Source organism: Lithobates pipiens, unplaced genomic scaffold, assembly GCF_037356315.1.
Source record: "Lithobates pipiens isolate NorthernLeopardFrog02 unplaced genomic scaffold, aLitPip1_a1.2 Scaffold_14, whole genome shotgun sequence".
Taxonomy (NCBI): Eukaryota; Metazoa; Chordata; class Amphibia; order Anura; family Ranidae; genus Lithobates; species Lithobates pipiens.
Window position 1 is genome coordinate 3,673,412 of NW_027507728.1, and position 14,193 is coordinate 3,687,604.

At 42.9% G+C, this 14,193-nt stretch overlaps 1 protein-coding gene across 3 annotated transcripts in view; it reads left to right on the plus strand.

Annotated features, from left to right (window-relative positions):
• The window catches only part of GARNL3 (GTPase activating Rap/RanGAP domain like 3), a 372,751-nt gene that overhangs the window by 333,302 nt on the left and 25,256 nt on the right, over positions 1-14,193 (plus strand). For all 3 annotated transcript variants that reach the window (XM_077479186.1, XM_077479187.1, XM_077479188.1), the window contains 4 exons: positions 2,119-2,235; positions 2,444-2,595; positions 11,553-11,711; positions 12,634-12,700. In XM_077479186.1, coding sequence (XP_077335312.1) covers positions 2,119-2,235; positions 2,444-2,595; positions 11,553-11,711; positions 12,634-12,700 — 495 coding nt within the window. The remainder of the gene's footprint in view (positions 1-2,118; positions 2,236-2,443; positions 2,596-11,552; positions 11,712-12,633; positions 12,701-14,193) is intronic.

Sequence of the window (14,193 nt, forward strand, 5' to 3'; positions counted from 1 at the left end):
TGTGCTTAGCAGAGAGAGTAGTGAAGGCCACAAAAAAACAGGTTAGGACAGAAAAACAAATCTCCCAACTGAGTAGCTATAGTATTATAGTACCAAAGGAAGTAAAGAAGCTTGCAACAAGGACACTGGTCAGTACTGTACCCTTTTAAAATACTTATTGGTATTGCAGATAAGGAACTCTGCTAACCAGGAAACGATAGGGTGAAACACCGTCAATGACACAGTCAACACCTAGGATGCTACTTCTGTTTAGGAACAAACTTACACATTATATCCAAAACAGCATTGTAAATCGGCAAGAGGTGGCCTCTTCACACTGACACTCTCTACCTCCGTCATGTAGTCAGGGCCGTCTTTAAGGCAGGGCAAAAGGGGCAGCTGCCCTGGGCCCTGTCATTGTTGTGGGGCCCAAAGTAGCTGCCTCATACTTGCCAACTATCCCAGTTTAAGCCCTGTTGTTGTGTACAGATGACTCACCTGCAGACCCTGCGTTTACATGTAAATAACTGGCATTCATATGTAAATAGCAGCGGCATTACTAAGAAAATAGCTGTGGCCAGCTGCATTGATATGTAAATAAAGGCGGCATTCATATGTATATCATGCTTCCCTGCAGTGAGAAGATTATGTGCTGTAACCTCTAGCAATCAGTGAGCAGTATTACTGTACAGTAATCTCTAGTAACTAATTAACAAGCAGAAATCATTTGCTGTAACCTCTAGCAACTAATCAGTGAGCCGTAATGTGTGCTGTAACTTCTAGCAACCAGTCAGTAAGCAGTAATGATATGTTGTAACCTCTGGCAACCAATCACAATTGCTGCCCGATCTGATAGAGTAAACTGATTTTAAGTCCATCTTCTATTTATTGTATGTCTCAAAGCAGGTGGAGAGTGAAATTGCATGGGAAGGGGCCCCCAAAAATTTTTTTGCCCGGGCTCCAATCAATATTAAAGATGGCCCTGCATGTAGTGTAGCTGGGGAAGAAGGTTATGGGGTAGAAAATGGTAACATTACTGTTGTAAAACCTCTAGCAGAAAATAAAGATGAGGGCTCCCCCGTGTGGTCAACTTGCAGACTGTATAAAGTATTAGGCTTCATGCACACAGGGCATTTACCCAGCTCTTCTAAACGCCTTTCCTTCGGAGAGCATCGTTTTGACAAAAAAAAAAAAAAATGATTGACGCATGTAAACCCGTCTAGATCCATTTTGCACATCAATCATCTGGGCGTTGATTAAATTCATTGGCCAGAATAAGAATTTATTGTGATCAGTAGAGGGGTTCCGGCAAAATTTGACAAAGTGTGGGGAGGATGGGTGAATGATGCATCTACTGCATCTGAGTGAGAACTGTCTCTCTTTGTTATCAACACTATGTTACTGCATGTAGCGCTTTATGTTATGATGTGATGGGGTTCGATATCAATATAAATTGTGAGTTCCATCTGTGAAGGGTTGATTATATATCTGGATACCGTTGTCGGTTACATATGATATTATTATGGAAAAAATACAAATTCTTTATGTGAAACTGTTGTGGGCCCATACAGTGCCTTGAAAAAGTATTCATACCCCTTAAAGTGGTTGTAAACCCTTACAAACCACTTTGACCTACAGATAAGCCTAGATTAAGGCTTACCTGTAGGTCCAAGAAATATCTCCTAAACCTACACGGTTTAGGAGATATTTGCCGAAAAAGACAGGCACCGCTGTCTGAGTGCGCCGCAGTTAACGGCGATATGCCGCGAGTGGCGGCACCCGTGCGCAGGAGTGACGTCACCGCGGCTCTGGCGAATGACAGCGCCGGAGCAGCGAGACCCACCAAGAAGATGGAGGCTCCGGACTACAGGGGACAGCGGTGAATTCGCTGGCTCCTGTGTCAGGTAAGTGACACATAATGGACTGCGATGCATAGTAGTCCATTATGCTTTATCTTTGCAGGGAATCAAAGAGGAAGTAAACTCATCAGGGTTTACTTCCTCTTTAAGTGGTTAAGGTGAGTACACAAATACTAATATTGTTAGAGGTTTGGTGTTTTTATTGTAAAGGTTAATACTTCGATACATATCTGCTTCCCACAGATTTTTAATTATTTCTGCTGTCTTCTTCTCATACTAGGAAAGGATGCACGTCTCTATGTGTTCCGTCTCAGCGCCATAAGGAAAGGACTGGAAGACAAACAAATCCCCAGAAACAAGTATGAATGCCGGGAAAACAAACTAGAGAAAACAAAAGGTAAATGAACAGCAGTCGGTGTTCCTTCCTCTACAGTCTCATTCTCCAGATAGAGAGATTTGTATGTGTACAACTTGCAGTTTTTCAAATTTTTTACTGCAGGAGTATGACAGTATAGGCAGATACAGGTTTTAAGTTATCCAGCGATGACACAAATGTCATCCTTTACTGACCTTTGCCATATCTAATACATGTCTATCTTACACAGGATGCCATTTGTATGCCATCAATGCACATCACAGCCAGGAGCTCCGAATTGTAGTGGCCATTAGGAACAAACTGCTGCTCATCACCCGGAAACACAATCCGTTTGGCAGTAGTGGAGGATATTCACCAGTGGAGGAATTCCAGTACATTCGGGTAAGAAGATGGCAAATAATGTCTGTCATTTACCAATGTAATTGGCATAATAGACTGGGGTATATATACAGTGCCTTGCGAAAGTATTCGGCCTCCTTGAACTTTTCAACCTTTTGCCACATTTCAGGCTTCAAACATAAAGATATAAAAAAAATTTTTTTGTGAAGAATCACCAACAGGTGGGACACAATTGTGAAGTGGAACCCTTGCGTTAATACTTTGTAGAGCCACCTTTTGCTGCGATTACAGCGGCAAGTCGCTTGGGGTATGTCTCTATCAGTTTTGCACCTCGAGAGACTGAAATTCTTGCCCATTCTTCCTTGCAAAACAGCTCGAGCTCAGTGAGGTTGGATGGAGAGCGTTTGTGAACAGCAGTTTTCAGCTCTTTCCACAGATTCTCGATTGGATTCAGGTCTGGACTTTGACTTGGCCATTCTAACACCTGGATACGTTTATTTGTGAACCATTCCTTTGTAGATTTTGCTGTATGTTTGGGATCATTGTCTTGTTGGAAGATAAATCTCCGTCCCAGTTTCAGGTCTTTTGCAGACTCCAACAGGTTTTCATCCAGAATGGTCCTGTATTTGGCTGCATCCATCTTCCCCTCAATTTTAACCATCTTCCCTGTCCCTGCTGAAGAAAAGCAGGCCCAAACCATGATGCTGCCACCACCATGTTTGACAGTGGGGATGGTGTGTTGAGGGTGATGAGCTGTGTTGCTTTTACGCCAAACATATCGTTTTGCATTTTGGGCAAAAAGTTGGATTTTGGTTTCATCTGACCAGAGCACCTTCTTCCACATGTTTGGTGTGTCTCCCAGGTGGCTTGTGGCAAACTTTAGACAAGACTTTTTATGGATATCTTTGAGAAATGGCTTTCTTCTTGCCACTCTTCCATAAAGGCCAGATTTGTGCAGTGTACGACTGATTGTTGTCCTATGGACAGACTCTCCCACCTCAGCTGTAGTTCTCTGCAGTTCATCCAGAGTGATCATGGGCCTCTTGGCTGCATCTCTGATCAGTCTTCTCCTTGTCTGAGCTGAAAGTTTAGAGGGACGGCCAGGTCTTGGTAGATTTGCAGTGGTCTGATACTCCTTCCATTTCAAAATGATCGCTTGCACAGTGCTCCTTGGGATGTTTAAAGCTTGGGAAATCTTTTTGTATGTAAATCCAGCTTTAAACTTCTCCACAACAGTATTACGGACCTGCCTGGTGTGTTCCTTGGTCTTCATGATGCTCTCTGCGCTTTAAACAGAACCCTGAGACTATCACAGAGCAGGTGCATTTATACAGAGACTTGATTACACACAGGTGGATTCTATTTATCACCATCAGTCATTTAGGACAACATTGGATCGTTCAGAGATCCTCGCTGAACTTCTGGAGTGAGTTTGCTGCACTGAAAGTAAAGGGGCCGAATAATTTTGCACGCACCACTTTTCAGTTTTTTATTTGCTAAAAAAGTTTAAATTATCCAATAGATTTCGTTCCACTTCACAATTGTGTCCCACTTGTTGGTGATTCTTCACAAAAAATAAAAATTTTATATCTTTATGTTTGAAGCCTGAAATCTGGCAAAAGGTTGAAAAGTTCAAGGGGGCCGAATACTTTCGTAAGGCACTGTATAACCACAGCCATCCCCTACTCTTTCACCACTTGCCTACTGGGCACTTTTGCTCCCTTCCTGCCCAGGCCAATTTTCAGTGCCGTTATACTTTGAGTGACAATTGTGAAACTGTACCTATATAAAATTAGTATTATCTTTTTTACACAAATAGAGCTTTCTTTTGGTGGTATTTAATCACCTCCAGTTTTATATATGAAAAAAGACTTAACATTGTGACAAAAAAACAAAAACATTTTCATAGTTTGTTATAAAATTTTGCAAACGGATAATTTTTCTCCTTCACTGATGTGCGCTGATGAGGCTGCACTGATGGGCATTAATGAGGCAGCACTGATAGACAGTACTGATAGGCGACATGAGGAGGTATTGACTGGCAGCACTGGTGGGCACTGATAGGCAGCACTGTTGGGACTGCACTGATAATCAGGACACTGATAATCAGTGCCCTGATTATTAGTGTACATGTCCCTTTAACAGCAGCCAGTTATTGGCTCTCTTCACGCTGACAGTGTGAGGAAAGGAGTGCCGATAACTGGTTTCTGTTTACATCATGGACAGCTGTCATTAAACACAGCTGATTACATGGTAAAGGGCCGCTGTGATTGGCCCTTTATCCTAATCTGTAATCAGCTGAGTCCGAAGGACTTAGCGATCATAGAGCACACTGCAGGGGGGCGCACAGGCAGCGTGATCATGGGAGGACGTCATATGGCACTTCTCGGCGAAGTGTAGCCGTCATTCAACTATAGCGTGGGCTGGAAGTAGTTAAAGTGGAACTTCACTCTCCCAATCAACATTGATTATTTTTAATCCTCATGATGCTAGCATTAGTAAATAGATAGGAAAGTAATCTCATACTTCTCAGGATTCCTCAGTGGGGTCAACAACTGGGCTACTTTTTAAGTCTCCAGGAAGGAAGGCTAAGACGACAGGTTTTCTCAGCTAAGCACACTCTCCTGTATGTAAATGTGAGCTAAGGGCAGATGGATTCCAGTATGTAAATGCTACATTTGCCCTTACTGAAGATGGTCACGGCCGGAAATCCTAGAACTCTGGAAGTTGTTTTTCAAAGTGATTTCTCAGCGAAATAGAGCATGGAGAAATGGATGGGGAAGTTTGCTTTGAATATTAAAAATTTGTTAAATGGTGTTTTTGGTGCTCAGATACAATGGAGATGATTCACTTAAGGCTGCATTCACACCTGAGTGTTTCAAAGTCGTGCGTTTACTGCGCTTTTACCGCAATTTTGTTCAGGTCACCAATATAAAAGGCAGAAAAATGCCTGTAATCTGCCCCAAAGAAGCTCATGTTCTTTTTTTGAGCTTAGGGCGTTTTTGCTTCAGGTGACAAAACACTCAGATGTGAACAGGTGCTATAGAAATGAATGCGATTTTGTTTGTTGGGTGTTTTTCAGATGCTTTTGCAGGCGTTTTATGAGCTAAAACACTCAGGTGTGAATGCAGCCTTAATATTATTTATCAGTCCAGTGTTTATAAGTACTGGTGTCATGGTATCTGTCTATCAGAGCTGGGGTCATGGTGTTATTCAATTTTCATTAGTCTTAGTGTCACAGTGATCCTCTGTTCTCCTCAGTACTAGGCCGCGTACACACGATCGTAATTCTCGTCGGAAAAAGCTCTGATGGTTTTTCTGACGGAATTCGGCTCAAGCTGTCTTGCCTACACACAGCCACATCAAATTCCGATCATTTATAATGCGGTAATGTACGACGTTACTAGAAAAAGGAAGTTCAATAGCCAGTAGCCAATAGCTTCCGTCTCATAGTTGAATTGCATACACACGATCGGAATTACCGATAGAAAGTTTTTCCTTCGGGAAAATTGAGAACATGCTATCAATTTTTGGCTGGCGGAAATTCGGACAGCTAAATTCCGATGGAGCATACACACGGTCGCATTTTCCGCTGAAAAGCTCTCATCGGTCTTTTTCTGGCCGGAATTCCGATCGTGTGTACGCGGCATTACACATAAGCACTGAGAAGAAATAGCAGAATCCATTACACCAGCACGGAGGAGAACTGCTGACACTGGCCATGACACCAGCACTGAGGAGAAGAGACATATGCATGACACATTAGCACTGAAAAGGATATACACAGTCCCAGACATCTCAAGTCTCCCGTCACGCCAAAAATCACGCATGCTCAGATTCAACTGCGAGACAGAAGCTACTGGCTATTGAACTTCCTTTTTCTAGTCCCGTCGTACATGTTGTACGTCACCGCGTTATAAATGATCGGAATTTGATGTGACCGTGTGTAGGCAAGACAGCTTGAGCCGAATTCATTCGGAATTCCCTCGGGAAAACCATCAGAGCTTTTTCCGACGAGAATTCCGATCGTGTGTACGCGGCATTAGCCATCTGTCTCTTCTTCTCAGTGCTGTTGTCATTGCCCCTGTCTCTTCTTATTCTCAGTGCTTGTGCCATGGCAAATAACTCTTCTCATAAATATAGAATGTTATGACGTCTGTTCTCCTCAGGCCCCTTTCACACTTGAAAAATTGGAGAAAGGGGGAATGTGCAAGCAAACCACTGATAGACGGTCAAGTACAATGCACTTCACAGCCGTGCCTGTGGAACGCTGAATGGACAGTCAATAAAGCTTCTCTCCAATTGCTTCAAGGTTGGGCGCTGACATTTCGTCTCAGTGCCTTTCTTGTGCACACCTGGCGGGCCTCTCTCTGGGGTCTCAAAAACCTTTGGCTGCATAGAATCTATTATCCAAAGCCTATACCAAATATTATATAATTGTGGAAACTTCGGAGTTTGAAGAGCCACCTATATGTATTTCTTGACCTGTTTCATCTGTTTTTAACCAACGTTACATCACTCGTATATAACACTAGTTGTTGATATAATTGTACTTCATACTGTATATCTGCCCCTAAAGAAGGAGACTCCCAGCGCTCCGAAACGCGTAGGGAAATGTATGCTATGGCTAACTATATTACGTATGGATGATTAATTCACCAACTTTTTGTATTATATGCATCATGTTGTCTAATTTTTTCATGATATGATTTTATTCAATTAATACATTTTGTACTTTACTATACTCATTGGTGTACGTGCCTCTAAAGTCCACCATTATGGGAACCCCCTTTTCCTAGTTCTTTCACTATTGGATGTGGAAATTTCTAAACTCTTCCGTTCTACTCAATGTTTAATTACAATTCATGACCAGTTTGATCTTACACCTATTTAGGTGTTGTTGCTGTAACGATATAGCATTTGCATATTGCATGTCACACTTGTACGACTTGTCCTGTGACTTGGGACTGCAAAGTTGCTAGACAAGTCATTCCTCATGATTTCCAATGACAACCATTCATATTAGTACAACTTCAAAGTAGTCCCTGCACTACTTTGGTCTGACTTTGATGCGAGTTGAGGTCCATAGACCTCAAGTCTCCCTGAAATCGTGGCAGAATCACGCTACTTTGAAGTCGTGGTAGTGTGAAAGGGGCCCAAGTGCTGGTGTCGTGGTCTTTGTCAATTCTCCTCAGTGCTGGTGTCATGTCCTCTCTGTTCTTCCCATGACATCTGTCTATTTTTTATAGTGCTGGTGTCATAAATATTGTATTATTCTAAGTCAGGGGTCCTCAAACTATTTAAACAGGGGGCCAGTTCACGGTTCCTCAGACTGTTGGGGGGGCCGAACTATAGTTTGAAAAACATAGGAAGGGATTCCTATGCACACATCTTATTTGTAGTGTAAAAAAACAGGAAAAACAATACAATATTTAAAATAAAAAATAATTTTAATCAACATAAACTTACTAGTATTTCATAGAATCCACTCCATCACAGACCCCCCCCCCCCATCACAGAACCTCCCATCCCAGACTCCTCTCTATCACGGAGCCCCCCCCCCCCCCCCCCATAACAGAACCCCATCACAAATCCCCCCCATCACAGAGCCCCCATCACAAAGCCACCCCATAACAGATCCCCCCCCCAATCACAGACTACCCCATCACAGATCCCCCCTATCATAGACTCTCCCCATCACAGAGCCCTCCAGCGGTATTACACCACCCATTCTATAACATTGCAGCTCTCCCCCTCTGCTACCTTATTCACACAAGATGCAAGGCATGACAGGTCCGGACAAAAGGTGGGACTTTTCAAGTGAAAGGCAGGTGATTGATTGCTGGGACCACCCTGCTGCCTAGTAACCAATCGCCCGCTTCTTAACTCAAAAGATCCCGCTGTTTGTCTGGACCTGTCAGGTTTCTCATCTTGTGTTATTAAGGTAGCATATGGGAGGGGGAGTGCTACAATGTTAAAGGGGCAGTCCACGGGCTGGGTAAATCACCCTGGCGGCCATATCTGGCTCGGGAGCCATAGTTTGAGGACCCCTGTTCTAAGTGCTTATGTGTAATACCATCTAACTATCTGACAGTGGTTGTAAACCTCTGAAATTAAAATTCAACACAGCATATCCTTCTATGTTGTGTACTTGCCTCAATCCAAAGCGTGTACTGTGATTTCTGTCTGCTTTCTCCTTCCCCTGCTATCTGCTTGATGCACTCCTGACAGTTAATCCAGACACGAAGGAATCCGAAGAGACCCCCCCCCCCCCCCGCACAATTTTTAATTGACAGCCTCAGCTGTTCATGGTTCTTTATGAGACTGTGTAGAGGGGATGCTCCAATTCCTTCCATGTAGGTCTCAGATTATGCCCAGTTCTCTGCTTTATGCTGTGCATTGTGTGGCATCAGATTCCTGCCCCCTGCCTTCTGAGGCTAAAAAATGCTGTTTAAATTCTGTACTTTGGACCACTGTAGAGGAGAGTGGGCTGCATTTACTTTATCTACAGTCCAGCATCATGGACAGGTGAGACGGTGTCACCCTGTATCTCTGACTGTGGGGCTGTGTTTGGATTTCACTTCACAGTGTTTTTAAACTTGGTGCTAAAATTCAACCACTCATCACACCACTGGTTGCATACTTTAATGCTAAATCCACCTAGAGCCCTTAGGCCATGAGAATTTGTTACAGGACAGTCTACACCTCAGTTAGCACATACACGTTATTGGACATGCTTACCCTATACTTTGCATCCTATTCTGTGTGTACCCCAAAGGAAAACACCAACACTTGTACCTATGGCAGAAACAAGGTAAAATGGAACCAATGCAAAATCACAAGTGAACATTCTCTCTGAATAAAGCCTGCAAAACACTCATCTTATTTTAGACCTACAATCTGTGGCCTATTTGACTAAAGCAGAATTCTCTGCATTTATGTTACATTTCCTCAAATTTCCAGGCACCTAATATACCACATCTCTTTGCCTACTCGCATTTTTCAGCTGGAGTCAGATCCCAATATGCTAGTCTGCACCAAACGGACTTGTAGTTTGAATAGGCTGCTTAGCACGCTCCATAGTTGATTAATTCTTCCTCTGGATTCGTAACTTAAAAGTCCATACAGGAATATGGGCACAAAGGTAGAGGAAGTCTTTGCAGGAGCCTGACATTGCACCCACAATCTTCTGATCATGGGTGCAATGCTCTGCAGGCTCCAGTAAGAAAACAATAATAAATGCACTTTTTTACCTGCATAAATATGTGCATTTTATCTTTTTTTTTTTTGAAAGGTGAACTTATCCTTTAAGTACTCTTAAAGGTTAGGTCTTGGCATTGTACATTCTTTTTCAAAGCACTCTATCTTCACTCTTTCCTGTAAGCACCTCACTTCAAGGTGTATCTCTTATTGTTCTTCCCTTGCATCACCCTGTGCTTCCTTTTGACATCAACTTGGTTATTTTGCCCTTGAAAAATAATCCTTTGAACATATCAGGGATGTCCCCCTGGCAAAGTGGCCTTTTTGATCACCATTACATCTGCCAGACATGGTACAGCCCTTTCCTTTAAAGGAGACTTTCCTCACAATGACAAGGTTGTCTTATGTCCAAGACCACCCTTTCTCCTGAAGGTGGTCTCAGCATTTTACCTCAATGAGGACATATAGTCCTCCCATCCATATGCCCTGCTTCTAAGCATCCAAAGGAAAGCTCTCTACATTTCCTGGATGTAGTCCGAACCATTACAGTATACATCAAAGCTACTGCTCTAATCAGACAGATTGATTCCCTGTTTGTCATGTTCTCTGGACCATGGACCTTGCAAGGGGCACCCAACTTCAAAGTCCACCATTACATAATGGATACTAAATCTGATTGCAAGAGCTTACATACTCAAAGCCCTTGTACACACGGTCGGACATTCTGCCAACCAAATCCGTCGGATCTTGTCCGAAACTGTTGCATACACACGGTCGGACTACGTTGTCGAAAAATCCTATCATTCAGAACGTGATGACGTAATTTCGCTACGATGAGACTAGTAGCCAATAGCTTTGATGTAGAAATTTGATCTGAGCATGCGTGGCACTTGGTCCGATCAAAATTCTCTACACATGATCGGAGTATGTCCGATCAAACCAGTTGGTCGGAAAATATTTCCAACATGTTGGAAAATTGGGTCCGACGGAGATTCGGACGGAATCAGTCCGATGCATACCACACACAGTCGGATTATCCGACGACACGGTCCGATAAGACGCATGCCGACGGATTCTCCGACCGTGTGTACAAGGCTAAAGAGAAATCTCCTCCTGTGCATTTACATGCCCATTTTACCAAATCTATTGGAGTTTCCTGGTTTCCTGGGCATTGCAGCACCAAGCCTCTGAAGCCCAGTTGTGTAAGGCTGCCATCTGGTCTTCTGTTCAGAACTTTTCATAATCTTACCAGGTTGACATCCAATCTTCTGCTGATGCAGCTTCCGGCCACAAGGTTCTTAAAAAAGCTCTCCGAGATTGGGTCCTTTGACCTTTGTTACCACATTTTTTTGCCTACCTCATTGTTGCCCACTTTTCCTATTCACTGCTTGGAGACTTCCAATGATGTATGGATATCTCGCCTGTATACTGTATGATTAGGATAAGAGGAATTTTTACTTACCTGCAAATTCCTTATTTTGGAGTACAATACAAAACACAGAACATCCTTCCTTCCATCCTTTGCTTTACTTTTCATTGCTTGCTAAAAAAAAATTGAGGACTCATGGAGTGGTATTATAGGGGAAGCACCCAGGGAAAATGTCCTCTAAAGCTTTGCCAGTGTCTTGTTACCTGAAGGGTACACTCTTTAACCCATGGTATATGAAAATTCTACCTCTTGTCCCATACAATATTGCAAGATATGGAATTTACAGGTAAGTCAAGATGGAGTTTTTTGTACACAGTTCTGGTATCATTACATGTGTGTACTCTGTTCAGTTTGGGTGTCTGTCTTGCAGGAAATATGCCTCTCTGACCCTCCTATAGTGATGACTTTGGTTGATGGTCCAACTGGTGACAATGACAACATGATCTGTGTGGGGTACCGACATCAGTTTGATCTGGTAAATGAAAGCACTGGGGAATCGTGCCGACTGCATCATGTTGATGCGAGTAGGGTAAGTTACACAGCTTGTGTTAGACTGTGTAGGTGAAAAGCAGAATGAAGGTGGCTTAGAAGAAAGTGCAGAGGCTGTAGCACCCGGGGTCTATATAATGAAAAAAATGCTACCAGTCATGTAGAGTGGCAAAACAGCTGGCAACATGCATAGTGACTTTATTCAGACAGAAGTTACAGAACATTATTAGTTTATGTTGTAAAACCTCAAGCTCTCCTCCTAAATGATTTCTAACTAACCACATAGTAGATATACACAGTGGAGGAGAGGATGTACCCTTCAGATACATAGAGGGGTGAGGGGGATATGCTCTTACATAGAGTATCTCACAAAAGTGAGTACACCCCTCACATTTTTTGTAAATATTTTATTATATCTTTTCATGTGACAACACTGAAGAAATTACACTTTGCTGGTCTATCACAATAAAATATATTTAAGTTTTTAGTTGAGACATGGCAAAATGTGGGAAATTTCAAGCGGTATCAATACCTTTACAAGGCATTGTATATGGAAGGGGTGTATGGTACTTGGACACGTGAAGGGTGAAGTGGTAAATTTGCTTCTTGGACATTTGGAGGGTGGGTGAAAAGAAGTGCTTCTCAGAAACTTGGTAACATGGGAATGGATTTCCTACCAGGTACACAGTGCAAAATTTACTATAACCGTGCCTGCCACCATTTTTTGACACCCACTGGGAAGCCACCCTTGTCTTATGTGGATAGCAAGGTCGTGGCATGACTGGATACATTTTTCGCTGGCATGCGTGGATGTGTGGTAATGCAACCAATCAGATTTTATGTCTAGATCACTATAAGTTAAAGTTCTTTGTCAGTTTTTTCTTCTTGTACTATACATCAAAGCAAGATATATGGAAAACCCATCCAAAATGTCCAGCTACTCTTCCACATTTTCATTCCAGGTTCATTTTGTTGCAGCAATTGATGTTTATGAAGATGGAGAAGCTGGATTACTGCTCTGCTACAACTGTGAGTGATTGGGGGCAATTAATAGAGGTGCTCTGTGATTGGGGGCAGTATATAGACATTAATAGAAGTGTTTCATGAATGGAAACAGTTTATAGTAGGTTTGTTAAGTATTTATCCGGAGCTTGGCGGTGGCTCCACTGCCTGAAGCTGAGCAAATCAGGTTTTTTTTGCAGACAGCTTTAGAGCTGAAATTAAAATATGTTACATATGAACGTATCATCCTACTATTGTCGTATATGGGAATGCCTCAAAAAATGACGCCCTTATTTGCATCAATGGGAACTCTGGATTTTGGCCAAAGACTTCGGAAAATCAGGGCAACTGAAGTACCGACTGGATGATTGGAATAATGATGTTAGAGATATGTCCCGTACACACGATCGGACATTCCGACAACAAAATTCATGGATTTTTTTCTGACGGATGTTGGCTCAAACTTGTCTTGCATACGCACGGTCACACAAAGTTGGTCAGAAATTCCGAATGTCAAGAACACAATGACATACAACACGCATGACGAGCCGAGAAAAATGAAGTTTAATAGTCAATGCGGCTTTTCTGCTTGGTTCCAAGCATGCGTGGAACTTTGTGCGTCGGAAGATCCAAATCTCAAATTTTGTGTGACGGAAATTCCGATGGAAAATGTCAGATGAAGCCTACACACAGTCGGAATTTCTGAGAAAAAAAAAGCTCCCATCGAACATTTTCTGTCGGAAAATCCGACCATGTGTACGGGGCATTAGAGTCTCCCGTCAGACAGGGGATGGTGATGGGATAGTCTCCATGCCATTTGACTAAAAAGCTGTCATTATAAAACCACACCCCACCCTTAGACCCCTTTCACACCAGGGCGTTTTGCAGGCGCTATAGCGTTAGAAATAGCGCCTGCAAAACGCCCTAAAGAAGCTGCACCATTGTGTGTAGTGTGAAAGCCCCGAGGGCTTTCACACTACAGCGGTGCGCTGGCAGGACGTCAGAAAAAAGTCCTGCCAGCAGCTTCTTTGGAGCGGTGAAGGAGCGGTGTGTTTACCGCTCCTCCACCGCTGCTGCCCATTGAAATCAATAGGGCAGCGCTGTAATGCCGCCGGCAAAACGCCGCTATTGCGGCGTATTGCCGGCGGTTTTAACACTTTCGCGGCCGCTAGCGGGGCACTTTTGTGCCGCAAATCCGGCGGTAAAACGCCGCTAAAAATAGCGGCGTTTTACCGCCGACGCAAGTTGCGGTGTGGTGTGAAAGGGTTCTTATTCACTGCAGTGCAATAAAAGAACCTCTTCTACCCCAAGTGTTTGATGCTGCTTACATAGTACACCACTATCTGCTTCTCACCAGTCTTGGGCATATACAATAGAGTTCCAAAGGATATGGTCATTTTTGTCCTGGTGTCGTCATCATCATCTTTTTTTTAGCCATTCAGTTCCCCATTACAATTGAGTTTAGAGTGTCATGTCTTTTCAAAAACATATATAGTCAAAATAATTTTAAATTCATTATT